Source organism: Porcisia hertigi, chromosome 36, assembly GCF_017918235.1.
Source record: "Porcisia hertigi strain C119 chromosome 36, whole genome shotgun sequence".
NCBI classification, from domain to species: domain Eukaryota; phylum Euglenozoa; class Kinetoplastea; order Trypanosomatida; family Trypanosomatidae; genus Porcisia; species Porcisia hertigi.
This window is the reverse complement of record NC_090595.1, coordinates 3,667,871-3,685,452: the sequence shown is the minus strand read 5'-3', so window position 1 is coordinate 3,685,452 and position 17,582 is coordinate 3,667,871. Positions and strand designations below refer to the sequence as shown.

At 55.4% G+C, this 17,582-nt stretch overlaps 6 protein-coding genes across 6 annotated transcripts; all 6 read left to right on the top strand.

The window, feature by feature from the left end:
• Window positions 1-316: 316 nt before the first annotated feature.
• JKF63_00945 (uncharacterized protein) lies at window positions 317-2,074 on the top strand (the record flags this gene model as incomplete). The annotated part of the gene is made up of 1 exon (XM_067896994.1): window positions 317-2,074. The coding sequence occupies one exon, from the start codon at window positions 317-319 to the stop codon at window positions 2,072-2,074; it is 1,758 nt and encodes a 585-aa protein (XP_067753151.1).
• An 811-nt stretch (window positions 2,075-2,885) lies between these two features.
• On the top strand, window positions 2,886-3,317 carry JKF63_00944 (uncharacterized protein; the record flags this gene model as incomplete). The annotated part of the gene is made up of 1 exon (XM_067896993.1): window positions 2,886-3,317. One exon carries the CDS (start codon window positions 2,886-2,888, stop codon window positions 3,315-3,317), a length of 432 nt encoding a protein of 143 aa, XP_067753150.1.
• Window positions 3,318-5,937: 2,620 nt separating this feature from the next.
• On the top strand, window positions 5,938-8,079 carry JKF63_00943 (uncharacterized protein; the record flags this gene model as incomplete). The annotated part of the gene is made up of 1 exon (XM_067896992.1): window positions 5,938-8,079. The coding sequence occupies one exon, from the start codon at window positions 5,938-5,940 to the stop codon at window positions 8,077-8,079; it is 2,142 nt and encodes a 713-aa protein (XP_067753149.1).
• An 820-nt stretch (window positions 8,080-8,899) lies between these two features.
• Window positions 8,900-10,099, top strand: JKF63_00942 (uncharacterized protein; the record flags this gene model as incomplete). The annotated part of the gene is made up of 1 exon (XM_067896991.1): window positions 8,900-10,099. The coding sequence occupies one exon, from the start codon at window positions 8,900-8,902 to the stop codon at window positions 10,097-10,099; it is 1,200 nt and encodes a 399-aa protein (XP_067753148.1).
• Window positions 10,100-11,357: 1,258 nt separating this feature from the next.
• JKF63_00941 (uncharacterized protein) lies at window positions 11,358-13,157 on the top strand (the record flags this gene model as incomplete). The annotated part of the gene is made up of 1 exon (XM_067896990.1): window positions 11,358-13,157. One exon carries the CDS (start codon window positions 11,358-11,360, stop codon window positions 13,155-13,157), a length of 1,800 nt encoding a protein of 599 aa, XP_067753147.1.
• A 2,796-nt stretch (window positions 13,158-15,953) lies between these two features.
• On the top strand, window positions 15,954-16,934 carry JKF63_00940 (uncharacterized protein; the record flags this gene model as incomplete). The annotated part of the gene is made up of 1 exon (XM_067896989.1): window positions 15,954-16,934. The coding sequence occupies one exon, from the start codon at window positions 15,954-15,956 to the stop codon at window positions 16,932-16,934; it is 981 nt and encodes a 326-aa protein (XP_067753146.1).
• Window positions 16,935-17,582: the final 648 nt, after the last annotated feature.

Sequence of the window (17,582 nt, the reverse complement as noted above, 5' to 3'; positions counted from 1 at the left end):
CTCGTGATACTCTATTCTCCCCTGGATTCCCCCCATCCTACCTTTCCCCTGTCCTATCGACCCCGTCTCTTCCTCGTTTCCCCTCTTACCGCCCCCCCCTCCCCAGGGGTTATCTACTTTGGCCCTCAGGGGGTTGCTTGCGCTAATATCCACCCCGTGCACGACTCACTCTCCGCGCACTCGTCTGCTCCTCTGGGCGATTTCTGTGTGTGTGTGTGTGCGTGTGTTTGTTTGTTTGTTTGTTTCTTACCTCCACGGAGAGATCCTTCACAGTCACTTGGCCCCCCTCCCCTCCCCCCTCCCCCACGCTTTGACCATGGCAACGATGCTCTGCGCTAGCTGTCAGCACAGCTTCCCAGAGGATATGCTTGCACCAGCATCCTTCAGCAACAGAGTCGGCCGCTGTCTCAGCCGCACAACGTCCCTCTTGTCTGAGATTCGCGGCAAGACGAGTAAAGACGATAGTCGCCTATCACAACTTGCGCAGCTGCTTCAGGAACTCTGCGGCGCCGTGGAGGAGGAGGTGCAGGGGCTGCACAAGCGGCAGAACGACCCTCTAGTGTCACCGTTCTCGTCTTCAAACGCCCAGAAGGGACCACAACAGCAACAGCGGAAGACCCGCGGGGGCGCATCACGCGCCGTCTCTTTTGTGCCCGGCGGTGGCCGGTACCGCGGATCTAGCGGAACGGATTACAGTGGGACATCTGATGCTGCGTCGCGGGTGCCCTCTGCGGGGATATCCTCCCCTTCCTTTGTCGGTCTACCTACTAACTCGCCACGTCTCATGTTCGAAGGCACCGTCCCATCCTATCAACTGAAGCGCATGATCACCGCATTCGACCTCGTCTCTGCGACGCTGTACAGCATGCTGGAGAGTCTAGCGGTGCAGTGCAGAGCCAGAGTAGCGCTGTTGTGGCTGCGGCCCCGTCAAAATCTCTCTTCGACGGAGCTAGTAGCGCCGTTTGTGGTGGGGCGGGAACTCTCGGCGCTCGCAAACTCAGCACCCTACTGCGCCCTCGAGCTCTCCATTCCTTGCGTGGTATGCCAGACAGGCGTAGCCCTCAACTTGAAGCCGCACCAGAGCGTACAGCCCTCTCTGAGTGTGCCCTTGGAGGACATGATGTTAACAGAACTAATCGAGCGTACAAACACTGCGCAGCTGTTGATGCCGGTGTTTGACCGCTACACGGAGCGCTCCGTTGCGACACATCCCTCGACAGTGATGGCGGTTATTCACTTGATAGGCTCGTCAACCAACCCTGTCCCTTTCCATAGACACAACGAGGAGGCGGTTGCGCAAACGGCGATGCTGTATTCTTCAATTATTTCGTCCTACTACGAGACAATGATCGCTGAGTGGACCAACCGTTTTTACCTGCCAAACAAGTTACATGCGACCGCCAAGTACCTGGCCAGACTCGACCTGAGAGCGGAGGAAAAAGGGATGGACGACTTTCCACTCCAACCGCAGCTTATTTTCCGCACCGTTACGTGTAATGCAAACGAGCGCACGAGCACGACCGAGGCTCGCGATGCCCTGAAGCTCTTGGGTCAAAACGCGCTTCGGCGGTCAGCGCCGCTTCGTCCTATGGCGACGGTGAAGGACTTGTCTCGGCACGCGACAACGTTGGAGTCTTACTGGGTAACGGCAGTGGAGGAGGCGACGCGCCTCGAGAAGACGGTAGGCAAACTCGAGGAGGGTCTTCTCCGTCACAATGTCAGCGCCATACAAAAGATGCAAGAAGCGAACAGGTCCCGCAGCACCTCAAGGGGCACCCGGAGCGGTTTCTCCGTGGAGGCAAAGAATTCAGTGTCGCTTCCACCGGTAGCAATGGAAACACCGGCGACAATAAAGAAGAGCTCGCTAAGCAGCGCCGATATAAACGTCTCCCTCACCCCACCCACGCCTTTTGTAGCCGATATGGTCAATGTTGTGGGAACGAATCCTGCGCATGCCGCCTTGTCAGCTCTGCCAAGCACTGAGGTACTCAAAACAGATGAGGTGGAGATACTGGAGGCAGTCACGCTACGGCGTTTGAGGGAACTGGGCGTAGATACGTCGGTGTTTGAGTAGCAAGCGGTTCACCTGCTCTGAGCTCTGGCGTCCTTAGCGGGGTTTCTTCGCCTCTCTTCTCGGTAGACATGTCTCCCGCGTTCAGCAAGGGACTCCCCGCCAAAAAAACAAACGAAATGTGCATCTCATTAGTCCCCCCCTGCCGTGTGGTTCAGATGTATAATATATATGTAAAGCCAGCGATCAAGTGCATCCTGGGTGCGCGTCAGTATTTGTGTGTGTGTGTGTGTGTGCGTGTGTGTATGTTTTCTTTTTCCCACGTGTGTGTTCGCGTGTGTTGTCCCTCTCTGCTTCACAGCGCCCGCGGTGTGCCCACACTGAGTGCGTGTGTGGCCTTTTTGTTGCAGTATCTCAACCCTTTTATCCATCTCCGTGGGTCTTTGTGTGTGCGTACATGGAAAAGCACTAATTCAGCACATGGATGTGTGCCGGAAGACATGAAAAGAGAACCACAACTCTGCATCAGTGGAGAACCCCACCACCACCACCACCACCACCACCACCATCCGCTACACGACTAGCTCTGCACTTTACTCCCTCCTCCTCCTTCTGCACCTGCTCTTCCCATCTACCCAGGCTCGCTGTTCCCATTGCCTCGCATCCCTCTACAGCATTACTTTCTGTGTCCCTTGCACCTCTCGTCTCGCCACGGCGTTTTTTTTTTGGTGTGTGCGTGTCGTTTTCTCTGTCCTGTGGAAGGCATAGCGGGTTATCTCGAGTCGCTGACCTCTTCAGGGAGCCGACACGCACGTCTACCGGACCTTCTCTACCTTTAATTATAAACGCCTCACGCCCCCAAGCGAGTGAAATCATGCATCTAAATGCGGCCAAGATGCAGCCCGAGACGGGTAGCAGTTTCGTGAAACGCTTCTGCATCTCCATTGTGTCGTTTTACGCGATCTACACCACGGGCATGATACAGGAGTGTATCGCGGCAGAACGGACCTACAACCTGTTCCTCTACCCCTCTCTGCTCATGATCGCTGCTTTCTTCTGCATGTGGGGGTACACAGCGCGGTACAAGATCCCGCAGGATCCGAAGTGGTATCGTCACCACGAGGCATACATGCTGGTGGCATCTTTCCTTATCTGCTTTGGCCTGTGCACGCTGATAGTAGCCATATACCCCATCTATCGCATATGGAGCTGCGCAATCATCTTCCTTTGGGTCGTGCTGATCGGAAACGTCAACGGTGCCTTCACCTACGTCATGAAGAGCCTAAACAAAAGGAAGTCTATGTAGGGCCATCTCTCTGCTGGGGACGGGGAGAGAAGTGTAGTAGCTCTTACATGGTGTTCCCTCTATTCCGCCCCCACTCCTCCACCACGATACCGGGTCTATTCTGGGTGTGGGTCTTTCTCTCGTAGTTAGTGCGTGCGAAACAACAACAAAAAATGCTACTTTGTTCTCGCTGCCTTTTTTTTATTCTTGCAGGTTCCCCCTTTACTTTTGAAGGGCCGTTGTCGTCTTTGCTGCAGTGGAGCTCAGTTTTACTGTTTATGGGAGAGAGAGAGAGAGGTGGGGGGGAGGGCCCAGACGCCAGAGGGGTGAAAGAGTTGTCTACTTGCAGACAGACACACACACACGTAGTTTTCCTGGATGTTGTTCAAGATGACACAGGCGCTTCTGTTCCTCCTCTACCCTTCCCGTGTGTATCATCAGCGCTCTCCTCCGTCGCCCCCCCCCCTCCCCCTCCCCCTCCCCCTCTCTTTACGCCCCTCCTTCGTATCTCTACTCTGGCTGTAATTTTGACAGCCTGGTGTTTTATCCAGCGTAGACATCTCCTTCTTATTCCTTCCCCAGACCTTTTATCACCACCACCGACGGCTGGCACGTGTCTGCGTGTGTGTGTGTCTGCCTGTGTGCCACTTCCTTGCAGTCATCACTCTCTGTATGGTGTCCACTTTACTCCTCAAAAATCAGCATTGCGTTGTGTATTCCAGTCACCGGGACTCGAAACAGCGGGCTCTCGCGTACGTGACGACGACGCACTTGCACTCATGTTAATCGCGGCGTATTTCCCACACCCTCTGTGCGCTTCTACGGGAGCGAAAACAGCGATACACCGCCACCAGGAGAATTTTTGGGGGGAAGAACATCTGTACAATATGGAGGGGCCAGTGTAAAGAGACACAGCGAACAGAATGGCGTACACGATGCATATATATATATATATATATATATGTCCAAGTCCTGAGAAGTCTACAGATCATTTTATCGTATGCAGTGCGCTACGTGAAACTCGAAGCGGGTGTTATATTCGAGCCATCGAGCTCCCTCTTTGTTTTCGCCTGACATGTGCCTAACCGGTCCCTCCCCCTGGCACGCCCGGCAGCCGCCATTGCTCCTGCTATGCAGTCCACCCCCATTTCCGTTTGCCGCCGATACCCCCCCCCACCTGTGTGTATCTGAAAAAAAAGGGGGATTGGGGAGGGGGCGGGGAAAGGAAGAGAGAAGAGCCTCTTGATTGCATGACCGGATGCGATCGCAGGCGAGTCGTCCTAGATGACGGGGCGGGGGGGGGAGAGGATGCTGTGATACAATCAGAGATGGACACGGAGGGTGCCGGCGGGGAAAAATAGACGCATGCGCACCCCCGTCGACTTGGTGTTGAATGAAGGGCCGGTTTGGGGGAAGCAAAGGCAAATGCCTCTCTGAATGGGTCAACTTTGTTAGGTTCTCTTCCTCCTCCTTCTTTTTCCGTGCCTCACACTGTTGTTGCCAGCTGCACACTCTTCCCTGCTTTCTTGGGGATAGGGAGTCCCGCGAAGTGTGGCATCAGGGAATTCACGACTCACCTCTTGGTGGAAGTCACGCAGCTCACATCTCTCTTGCAATGCCGAAACGTCTCTGAAGAGTGAACGGAGTCGAGTCCTTGCAACCTGGCAGAGTCAGATCGACGTTTCACTACAGATGTCCGGTGTTCAGTCCCTAATTCGCGTGGTCACTGGAGTGACCAGCCACAGTGTGTTAAGGTGACTCAGACATGTCTTGCCGGGACTTGGTGTTCTCCTTATTGGAGCACCTGACCACCACAATGAGAAGAGTAGCGGGAAGAAGTGATGTGCGAGGTGGGTGAGGGGATAAAGTTTGAAGCAAAGAGCGAGTGGAATTGGGTTGTCCTCATATCCTGCATGGCAGAATACGATCGCGCTGAACCGTAGAGGTCCAATACGAGGAGAAGGGAAAAGACGACCTCCTCATCTGAACTTACAGTTCCTGTTCTCTTGTTTGAACGTTTTTCACTGAGCTGAGACGGACACGCGGGTAGGAAGTACCCCGGGAGACACACACACACACACAAAAAAAAGAAATTTTGTGGAATGAGAAGCCCCACATGCGACATTGTACGTATGTGCGATTTCCTCCCCATGGCCACACTTCGCCCTTCCTTTTTTTTCCGCATTGTCGGTATTCGCAGTCATGGGGCCTACCTGTTTTGGGCATGTGTCGTTTATATATATATAAATATATACATGTGTGCACCACCCTGCTCTGTGCCTCTCAGGACAAAAAGTTCGCCACAACGACCATCCACTCGGCAAACGCACCGCTTCATCACGGCTAGCCACATCACTTGAGCGTTGGGTCGCTGGAGTCATCTTTGAGGCACACCCTATGTGTGCATGCGAGGCAATCTGCCTAGGAGGGTGATGGGCAGTGAGACCTCCGCTTTCTCATTCAACTCGGCTTCGCCTCCTGCGTACCTCCTCCTCCTATGTTTTCATTAATCTTCTTTTGATGTGAGCCGCCACACGCGCTCGGTTCTGGTGCGGACTGTTTTTTCTCTTCCATCGCTAACACGTCTGTCTCACCGCGGCAGTTTTATTTCGACCAACCGATACACAAACTAAGAGACGCAATGAAGACGCTGCAGAGCTCCTCAAGTGGCCGCGGCGGAGGCGGCAACTACCGTGGACGTGGACGTGGGCGTGGGCGTGGCAACAGTGATAGCCGGTTTGCCGCACGCTTCACTGACCCTCGCTTCAGGGTGGCTGCCCAGGTTATGCGGCAACCACAGCGACAGAAGCGAGACGCGGTGGAAAGGGCGGTGCAGAGGGATCCACGGTTTGCCAAGCATTTTCGATCAGCCGAGGTTGAAGAGGACGTGGAGGTGAGTGATGCGGCGTCGACGGTTTCCAGCGACGTCAGCGAGCAGGCGTCGTCTGCCTCCAGCAGCAGCCCCCGTAGTGTCGTTGACGGGGAGGGAGGGGGAGAGGATCACGTGTCGCTTTCGAAGGATGAGGAAGCCGCACTGGACGACGAGGTAGCCGCCTGGGCGCCTGAAGAGGTCGAGCTCACCAAAGCCAGTCGTCGTGTCGCAATCGTGAGCTGCGACTGGGATCATGTGCGTGCCGTCGACCTCTACGCCATTCTCTTTCACGCCCTCCCCCTCGGTGGTCAGCTGATCGACGTGTGCGTTTACCAGAGTGAGTTTGGCAAACGGATGATGGAGCACGAGAAGATGCACGGACCCGATCTGTGGGTGCATGACGGCGATGCGGCCGTCGCTACTGATGGCGAAGAGGGCACTGGGGAGGTCAGCGACAGCGTGATGCCAGAGGTGGAGGAGCTGCCAGAGGACGTCTCCGAGGACGCCGTCAGCGAACCTCGCAGCGACGGGTGGGTAGACGACGACCCAAACATGATGGCAGAGCAGGGCGAAGACGGCGAGCTGTTTTCTAGTGGGAAGTACCGGCGGTACGAAATGGATCGGATGAAGTATTACTACGCGGTGGCCACATTCGACTCCGCCGACACCGCAGCGGTGGTGTACAACGAGCTTGACGGAATGGACATCGAGGCTAGCGGTGTCGTACTAGACCTCCGCTACATCGACGACGACGAAACGTTTGAGAACCCGGTGGGTCGCGCGGACTGCATCCCGCCCAACTTCAAACCGTTGGCATCCTTCAAGATGAGCGCACTGAGCCAGAGCAAGTTTCGCATCTCTTGGGACCAAGACGACGTTTTCCGTCACCAGTCTGTGCAGGACTCCTTCACGGGCACAACGGAGGAGGATGACCTTGCCGCCTACCTCGCCCCGGCAGACTCGGACGACGAGATGGGCGGCAACCTTCTTGACCAGGAAAAGAAGGCACGCACGAAACGCAACATCCGTCGCAAGTACGCTGCCCTGTTGGAGGAGGTGGGCGGCATCCCCGAGAATCTGACAGAGGACTCGGGTGACAAACTCGGCGACGACGCTGATAGCAGCCACAGCGCAGACGACTTGGACACAAGCAGCGACGGGGATTCGCTTAACCGTCTCAGCGACATTGACGTCGACAGTATCGACTTCGATGGAGGAGGCGACAGCGAAGAGGATTCTGCTATGGGCGACAGGGAGGCAACGTTTGATATGGACGCCGACACGAAGGCCGCTACTCTACAACGCGATGCGCGATTGCGGCAGAAAATGAAGACTGCCGACATCGCGAAGCGGGCAGAACTAAAGTACAAGCTGCGTCGAAAGGAGATGAAGAAATCCAAGAAGGATATGCTGCGCCAGGAGCGGGAGGCAGGGAAGGCCTCCCAGGCTGCGCACCAGGCTGAAAATCGTCAGAAACTCAAGGAGCTGATGGGCGCCGACGACGGTGCAGTGCGCTTGACGGGCAAGGAGCGTCGCAAGGCGCACGCAAAACAAGTGAAGGAGCGGCTGGCAGAGGAACGCACCGCCAAGAAGAAGATGCGCGCCGCTAACCAGCTTGGGGTCACCCAGCAAGTGCAACTGACTCGGCGTGAGCAGGAAGCACGGCAGGCGGAGGAGCAAATAGATGACCGCTTCAAGTCAAAGCTTCTGTCCGACCCGCGCTTCCAGTTAGAAGTCTCGCGGAAAGACAAGCGCATCGCCGACGATGTGGCGCAGCTCGCGTCTACGGTCGCAAAGGCACGTCAAGGCAAGCGTGGGCGCTCTGATGACAACGGACAGTCTACTGTGGAACACAAATCCGTCGACGACGCCGTCGATTTCTTCTTGAAGAAGAGGAAGGCTGTCAAGTAGCTTGCCACCCTCTGCTCACAAAACTGGGCTTCATCTGGCAAGTAATGCACACACACCCTCCCCTCCTTCCTTTCTCCGTAATTCTCGAATAAATAAGAGCATAGCGCATTTCACCAATGGAAAGGGGAAACAAAGAGTTGAATAATCACGAAACGTTCCGACGTGTGTGTGTGTGTGTGTGTGTGTGTGTGTGTGTGTGTTGTGTTGTGTTTTTCAGGAATCACGACTGGGGATCGTTACTGGCACTGACGTCTTCATCTCCGAGGCGTTGGGATCCAGGTGTGTAAAGCACCGCCGCATGCAATCCTTCTCCTCCCCCCCCCCCCCCCCACACACACACACGCTCCATCACAGAAAAGATTCGTACATGTTCCGTAGTTGGAGGCCGTGGAAATGAAAGACAAGCGCGCGTATTTTGTACATGTTGTAGTGACATTGATGACCGTTTATGTGCGAGCATCAGGCGCTTGCGAGTCTCCCCCACCAAAGCGTTCAGCATGTGGCGATCCTCGGCGCCATTCGTGGTGCACTAGCCACCGGCGCGGCAGACGTATATAAAGGAAGAAAGACGCGCGCGCTCCCGAGCCCTGGCGTCAAGACTGCCACCTTGACTTCCATTCCACTTCGCCCTCCTCCTGTTTTGTTGTTGTTTTGGGGCTCTACAACATTAAGCCAACATCAACACCTCACCATATCAACGTACTACTGTCTGGTGCAGCGACCGTAGTTGCCTGTCCTCCTCGGCTCGTCTGCACGTCTGAGTGAGGGAACTCGGTGCTGCTATAACCTACACTATCTATCGTCCTCTGTCTCTCAAGCCATGACTGAGAGGCCAAGTGCGTTTTCATGGACAAAGCTAAATGCGGCGCTGAAGTGTGGTGATGCACCTGGCGCCGCTTCGGCCGCACTAGAGGGCCTGCACGGTGCTTCCCTCGACGGACGCAAGGCGTTTTTCTCCCAGCTATCTCTGGCCCTCTTAGCCCACGCACGTGCGTCGGAAACCGCTGGCTGCGTCGCAGAGGCATGCGAAGCACTGTGGAGGATGCCGGAGTTCCGCACAAATCATTCATCCACTTCTAGCATGACGGGCGAAGCACTTCTGCTTGCGACGGTTTTGGCGACCGCATACGCTACAGTTGACAAACTTGACAAGTCTATGGCGCTCGATGTGGAGGTTCTGCAGTCGCCCGCGTTTTTCGTTCACGATGGTCTCACCCCTCTAGACCGTCTGGCTTGCACGGCACGCGTGTTGAAGGCATCGCGGGTCACGGCAAGCCCACGCCACGCGGACTCTGCAGTCCAGAAAGGAATGTCGGTTTATCACTCGATTGCCAGCCAAGTAGATCCCCAAGGCGGCGATAACGAGACACAGAGTCATCGCCGCGCCGTTGTGTGCGCCTACCTGCTCGAGCTCGGTCTATACCGCCAACAGCACCACGATTACCTGCGGGCCTTTCAGTCCTTTCTTGCCCTTCACGAAAATAGCGAAGATCCTGTGGCACTCCACCGCGCAGCACTGTGCGCTTTGTGCGCTCGCACGTGTGAGAAGGAGCGGCAGGCAATCTTGTACAGTGTCACACAACGCAGCAATGTCACCCCCCTCGTACCGCCACTCTACGACTGCGTGCAAAGCGCGTACAACGGTCAACTCCTCAGCGCCTCTGACGTGCAGGGTGCCTTGGCAGCCGCTGGTGACTACCTACCGCAGTCGGCTCTTCGTGACGCACTGCGCGAGCATAACATTATCATTCTCGCAAAGACGTTCGAATGTGTGCACTGGCACTCCCTCTGCGTGCACATGGATGACCAAGACATCACCGAGGTCGAGTTATACGATCTTCTCGTTTCTATGGTGATGTCGCATCGAATCTGCGCTGTGATTCATCAGGACACCGGTTTTGTCGAGTTCACCGACGATGCCAGTGCGCACGCGCGAATTACTGACACCGACGCATTCAACCGCATTGCGGTGGCGGTGACAGAAATAGGCAAGACGCATCCTGAACTGCTCTTCGTATGAAGCGAAATTGAGGTAAATGCATCGGAAATGCGTGCGTCTCTGTGTGTGTGTGTGTGTGGTGATGGGAGCCGCCCCTTTCGCTCGTAACCCCCACACACCCCACCCCCCCCCACCCCCACAGCATCCCTCTCATCCATGCGCTTTTCTGTGATGATGACCGCCAGATTCCACCAGCGTGCACTTGCCGCAAAGAACAACAATACTAAACAAGAAAAAAAACTTGGCTGCGCTAGGTTCTGCGACGTGGTTTGAACGCTTCTCGGCACCGACGAGAAGTCGCTGCATGGCATTTCCCGCACCCCCTACCCTCTGTGTCTTCCCTGCATGTAGCGAGACATCTGCACCGCATGCTGGGTGGTGACCCCAATATCAGCTTGGCGCTCCGCCCTACCTGGCTGAGAATACGACCAATCATGTAGTCTCTCCTTGTAACTTGCTGGCATCTTCCTCCCCAGTGACCTTATATAAACACGGACAGGTAATCACCTCACCTCTCGAGCCCTTCACCTCAACCTCCCCCCTCCCCCCTCCTCCTACACATACACACGCTACACCAGCGCGCTCCCTACTGAAGTCCGTCTTGTGGGCCCGTGACGTAACCAAGAGAGAAAAATCACCACGAGGTGCAGCACGACTAAGCTGTGTATCATGTTTGTGGTGTACCTGCACCATCCAAGTATGGATTGATGGGTGCTCTACCGTGGTGGTTTCTTTGTTGTTCATCACAAGGCCGCTCGCGCGAATAACGTTTTTCGTTGCTGTTCTCCCTTTTCTGTCGGTGCTTGTAACGCTGATCATCATCATCATCATCACGCTAGTATTTGTAGTAATTCGCGCATAGAAAGAGAGAGAGAGACGCAGACCCTCTTTTGGAGAGGGGGTATACATCGCGGAAAAGCAAACTGGAGCGTGTTATTGTGACTGCACAGATTGCCCCACCTTGTCTCCGACGACCGTTGAAGTCACTTTGATTCCATACATACTCCTCTAGAGGAACGGGGGCTGACTTCAACTCTCGTGTCTCCCTGTCTCTCTCGCCTCGCGCCCCATCTTTATGTTTGTGTCGCGTCTGTCCATGGCACAATCTCGTCCCTGAAGCCTGACGTGCATGTTATGCCCATAGTCAAACTTTAGGCTCTTTGGTGTGAACCCGCTCGCTTTCGCCTCTCCACCCCTCCCCCATTTCCCTGGCGCCTCGACAATGGAAAGCCGGGGAAAGAACGGGTGGTGGATACCGATTGTCTTGGCAATTGGTGCCATGGTGTACCATATCACTAGTCGGAAACTCGGGCCAGGCCGGAAGAAGCATCGAGCAGAGCTGCGCTCCGCCTCCCTGGCCTACCCCCCGTTGACTCCCGCGCGGCAACCCCTTCGAGGGAAATCCTGCGGCCGCTCACCCGACACGCCAGGTGTGCTTTCGTCTGTGTACAACCCACTCGTGGGGCTGAGGAACACTCAGCGTGTCGCACCGGATGCGCCCAGAAACATTACGAGGGGCCAGAGCATGGGGGCCAGTGCAGGTGGCCTCCACGAGGTCACACACAGCAGCACGGCGTACTCAATAAAAATGCCGCATACTCGACAAAATCAGCCGCATACGGAGAACCTCCCAAGGAAATCCCTCCCCTCTTTCACGCCACCTTCCCCTCGAGCGCAGCCGTCACAGGTGCATCGGGAATGTCACGTTCTCAACTCATCAGAACGTAGAAGTGCCTTTCACAGGTCTGTCGGTGCGATCCGAGTACGGGTGGCGGCCCTCACCGCGGAAATCACACCCGACTACATGGATGACTGCGCCTTTTACAACTACCCACTCGAGGTCCTGCGCTTCTTGCACGAGGATGGCACCCAACTGAGCATCATGGCAGAGAACTGCAGCACATTTGACAGCGACGCGCCGCTGACAACGGAAACCTATGTCAAGCGTTCGCTGGTGCGGGCTCGCGCTTTAGCAGAGGCCACTGGAACCATCTTCGAGGTGAAGCTCTTCACCGCTGCCCGCAATATCGCCACGACAGTGATGGAGTCGTACGTATGCACCCACGTGGGGCCCTCTCCAGTGACTCTGGACACCTTCTACCTTGTCCAGGACAACATGGCCTACGTGATTCAAATGCAGACCTGTACAGACACCTACGAAGAGCGACTGTCGAGTTTGCTCTACGCGGTGCAAAGCGCGCGACTGCATGGCGCGGATCGGACGGGGGGCATCTGGCCTCCTCGTCGACGGGGCCGGAACAAGTATCACGTTCAAGTTGAGGGTGTCGACCGCATCTATGTCGTGGAGACCCCCGTGGACGTCGTGGTGCGGGCGCCAACGGCTCCCCACGCCGCACGTAGCGAGCTCAGTTTGACACCGAGCAGCCGCGGCTGTGATCCCCGGGCGTCGTGGAAAGCTACGGTAACCGTTTCCCCGAACACAGTGAGCGAGCGCAAAACAGACAAAGAGAGGGAGCACAATGTCATCTCGTTGTTGTGTGATGCTCATGTGTCTGTTGAGCTGACGTGGCACATGGCTGGCAGTGCATCGGCCGACCCCACATTGTCGACCCCGTCGCTGCCGCCCGCACTTGTGGCGGTTACGGCACACGAGGCCACCGCCAAAGATGGAGACTTTCTCAATAGTGTCTACCGGTCTGCTCATTTGACAGTGCCACTACCACCACCTGAGCACTTCGACACTGTCGTGTGCGAGCACCCCTACGGGTCCTCTCTGACTCTCTTCATAACGCCTGTGAATGCTGCGGAATTGTTCGAGGTGGAGCTGCAATCTGTGAGCGACATGAACGATCACTCGCTGGGGCAGCTGTGGTCCTACGTGGAGTCGCTATTGCTCACCCCTATCCACCCACAGCGTTCGACCAACACTGCAGGGCAAGCGTGCTTTTACGTTGAGGGAACTGCCGCATCGACCACGAAGACGAAGCTGTGGGTGGGTGGTGCACAGCTAAGCAAAGAACGGTGGCTTTTGGTGCGATGGCTCTGCGCCGACAGTGCGGTGGTGCCGCGCGAGCTGGAGGAGTACCGTAGCGAGCTCCTCCAGAGGATTGTGTGCTGAACTAGCTGAGGGACCTCCTGCAGCTTGACTCCCACACAACTCGGGAATGCCCAGACTGGATTCACGCTTGTCTTCCCCTCCTCTCCCTCCCCCGTTGAGAGCTCCGGAGGTGCCTGCGGCCTTGGGAGAGTGGACTGCTCTTGGTATTGTAAATAGAACCGCACTGCCCGTGTAAGCGAGAAACACGACGCTCATGAAACACGGCCTAATGTGGGGTAGGCGCATGCGTGTTTGTTCCTCTTGGATGCCATGTTCCCTCTCTGCAATCCGCAGCCCGACTTCTCAGCATAAAGACAAGAAACGGGGAAAAGGGAATTAAACCTGTGCATCAGAGCGAAGCTTCTTGAATGCGAACTCGAATGCTGTCGAACATGGCAGACGTATGTGCCCGTAACATCCTTTGTGTGTGTGTGTGTGTATGTGTGTGTGTTTTTGTAATCTCTCTCAGAGCGTACGCGCGTCACCGGCTCAAACCCCGTACTCCATTCCCTCTGCACCGCCGATCGTGTAGCCTCATTAACACCGTTATCTCCACCGACCTGTGGTGCGGGTGCACATGTCTGCATTATTCAGTTTCCTCGTCCCTGTCGACAACTATACATACACGCAAATATACATATGCATTTAGATAAATGTATACATGTACGAAGGCAATGAGCTCGTCCACATGAACGAATATGCGCCGGAAACCCCTTTCCTTTTCCCTACCCACCTTGCAAGACCTGATCAATTGGGGGGGGGGGGGCGGAGGGGTGATGGAGCGGAGTGGTCAAAGCGCATGGAGACGCTAAGGGGAATGAAGTGCTGTGCCGCCGCCCTCACCAAAAGTGTGGAATGACTAGGGAAAGCCGTGGTTCGTGTGAAGACCGCTGCCCCAAAAGCAACCGTCTTGCTGACAACGCCGAAAGAAAGCCTCCGGCAACCCAACCGAATACGGTGGTGGATACCTCAGCCGCACCGCCAGCACCAGCGTAAGCAACCGTTCCAGCCTAAACCCAGAGACGAACCAGGGGTTACCAGGGGCCGCCTTAGTCACCGTTCTCGGCGGGTGGGGTGGGGTGCTCGGGGTTCAAGGCGCGCTCCGCAAAGTACCGACTTGTGCGACTTTTGAGACGCGCCGCATTGCAGATCGGAGAAAGCAGCAGCTCCGACGACGGGAATTCGGGCCGGCGCGTTTTCACCCTTGGCGAAGTTGAGTTGGCTGCTAGTGAGGTAGACCGGACGCGGGTGGCCCTTGCAGACCGTGAGGTAAAAAGGGGGGCTACTCCTCCTCTCACTGTACCGACTCTCTTGAAAGAAAGTGTGGTAGGTCTGGACCATGTCACCGGGATGTTAGCGACGTGGCATCGCTCTATGCACGGCGCGAGCAATTGCTACCGACTTCCACGATCGGGCGAAAGCGAGCCGCCGTACTATGCCGTATCTTGCGTGACGGTGGTGGTGGAGGGGACGTGTCACTCTCAAGTCTCGAAAAAGGTACAGCGGAGTCTCTTCGTGTGTGTGTGTGTGTGCGTGCGTGTGTGCTCTATGAAAAAAATGTTTTTTTCGCCTGCGATGGGGAATCTGCCTATATGCCGAGTTGGGGGGAGGGGGGCGGTTCTGCAGCCAACGAAGCCAGACACACAACGTTTGAACAGACTCACATTTGGCTCGGATCAGGGATGTGAGTAATTCATCTCATCTGGGGTACACAAATAGGGCCGTGGTGTGTTTGGTGATGCATGACAGACACAGCCGACAAGTATGATCGCGGCTGCAAGCAGTCTAATCACACCAGTTTTCAATTCCTGAGTACATCCTCGCGCAGACATCCTGTCCGCGCTTTCCGGGTTGGGTGGTAGCGAGACAGAGGGGGGGGGATCCTGCGCCTAGCTTTGCCACCAGCTATATGAGCTGCACCTTGACAGAGCCAGGCAGATGAGCTGCGTTGGGTTTCTGTGACTGGTGTACGTGGTACTTTGGATGCATAACCTTATCGTTTTATTTACTTATATTGTCAGTCCGGTGATCCTCGTGCAATACGGGAGGGCAGAACGTCGGCGCAGACTTTTTGGAATTAAAGGAAAAAATAAATTGATGAGATTTGCATAGCTTTTTTTGTTTTTTATTTTTTTCCTCTTCGAAACAAATTAATATGCCCCATGTATGTAATGTATATATATTTGTATGTATATGTATGTATACATGTACAAATAATAATCGTCCGAATTAACTTTTCTGCTCCTCCCTCCCCATGAGATTTCCTCCCGTCTTGTACGCTGAGGCAAGCGACGCATGGGCCGTGGTGTGGCACAGACCTGACTGGCGACGGGGTGAGGAAGAAGAGCCCAATCAGGCGAGACCGTGTATATACTGAGGGGTATGAAAGGAAGGGGGACTTCCCGCACCTATGTCGCACGGGATCCTGTACCGACTACGCAAGCACGAAGATAGCATGCCTTGAAGAGGCCGTTTCCTATTCACAGGAGGAATGACTGTGTCGCGCGCAGCTTCGCTCCTCACCTGTACCCACTTTTATTCTCAACTCTCCCCCCCCCGAGATAAGATGACACAGTGAACCTATCCAGCCTAGACGTCCAAACCGATCACCACATGGCATGTGGAAAAGAAAATTATTTACTATCTCTGCTGATCCCCTCTTCCTCACTTCCCTCCCCTCCCCCTTCAAAGGACGCTCCGGCACTTGAGCTCTTCGGGTGTGATTTATATAACCCAATCTCTTTCCTCGCATCAGGTCCAAAAGAAGCTAGTCAAGTACCGATATTTGTTGCCCACCCTGTTCCCCGCGGCAACTCTATGGCGGCACTTCCGCAGTCCTACGAGACACGGCTGATGGCAATGTCAGCCTCCAGCGTCAAGCAGCAGCGCATCAACTATGGAAGTCGCGTCCTCTTGCCATCAAGCGTGCTGGATGACTTGTGTCGAATAACCATGGTCTACCCCCTTCAGTTTGAGATCATCACTCCAGGTCAGAAGCGCGTGTACGCAGCGGTGCTCGAGTTCAACGCCCAAGCAGGCTCGGTGGTGCTCCCGGATTGGATGTTCCAGCACCTGAGTCTCCGTGACACGATGGTGGTGAAGGTGCAGAGCTGCAGTCTTCCTCCAGGCTCCCTTGTGAAACTCCGACCACATCAAAAAGCACTTGTCATGTTCGAGAATCCGCGTCACCTGCTGGAGCTGCGCCTCGCTCAGTATCCCGTGCTCACAAAGGGGACTACAATTGTGATCAGCTACGTGGATCGTGAGTTCCAGCTCGATCTGGTAGACATCATTGACATGAAGCAAGAGTCCGTCAACGGCATCCTGACAGTGCGCGCAGATGGGGCACCAGTGGAACTGAAGGTAGACTTTGAACGGCCTCTTGACATGCCGCCGTCGCCACCAGAGACGCCCATTTACGGAGTAGCATCACCGACCGGCACCAACGTTATCGGTGCAAGCGCCGCGACCGGTGTTCAGTTTCAGCCCTTCAATTTCCGCCCGCCGAGTCTCACTGACGATCCCCCAAATGTGACCGGGGCGAATCCGCCCCAACAGCAGCCAGGGCAAACCGCCGCCTCGTCCTCCAGCCTGTTGGGTGGGAACGCCGCGGCCGGGGCAACGCACCCCACCTTTACAGGTGTAGGTCGAGTCCTACGAGGAGGTCTCAACTCTGAGAATCAGTCAAATGAAGCCTCAGCAAGCTCGGCGGGTGTTGCGCCGCCGCCGGCACGCCCTTCTCCGGAGGAGATGCGCGCGATGCGTCTGAAGGCCCTCGGTGGGCGAGGACGCTCATGAGTTCATTCCGTTAACGTATATGCGCGTTTATGTCTGTGTATCGCATCCCTCTCTCTCTCTGCCCCACACCTCGATGCCAAGCCTCCTTTACGAGACGCTGGCGCAAGAATGAATCTATACATATATATATATATATGTAGCAATGCACCTGACCGTCAACAGATCTACTCGTTACCCAGCTCCGTATTGGGCTACTTGCCGTTTTTGCGTATGCGCTTCCGTGTGGATGAATGTTCACCAAGCGCAGGGGAGCATTTCGCCGCTACCCTCCCCGAGAATAGTATATATATATATGTATATGTATAAACAAAGCCCTCCAACCATTTGGGCTTGTGGACCCCACCACCACCACCGACCATTCTTGCTCGCCTAACATTTTTTTTTGCATGCACCACGCAACTCTGTGCAAGTACACGCACCTTGGCGACTATTCTGCTACACCCCTCCCCTCACACACACCCACACCACTTTTCTACCGCCATCCCCTTGGAAACAGCCCTCGGGATCACTTCTAGGCGTGGATACACCCACCCCTCTCATACATAGAGCGATATATTTTCTGAGGTGCTCTCTCAACCCCCCCCCCAGCGCTACACCGCCTTCAAAAGACCAAACGCAAAAGTCTAACGAGCTCTCCCCGTCTTGTAA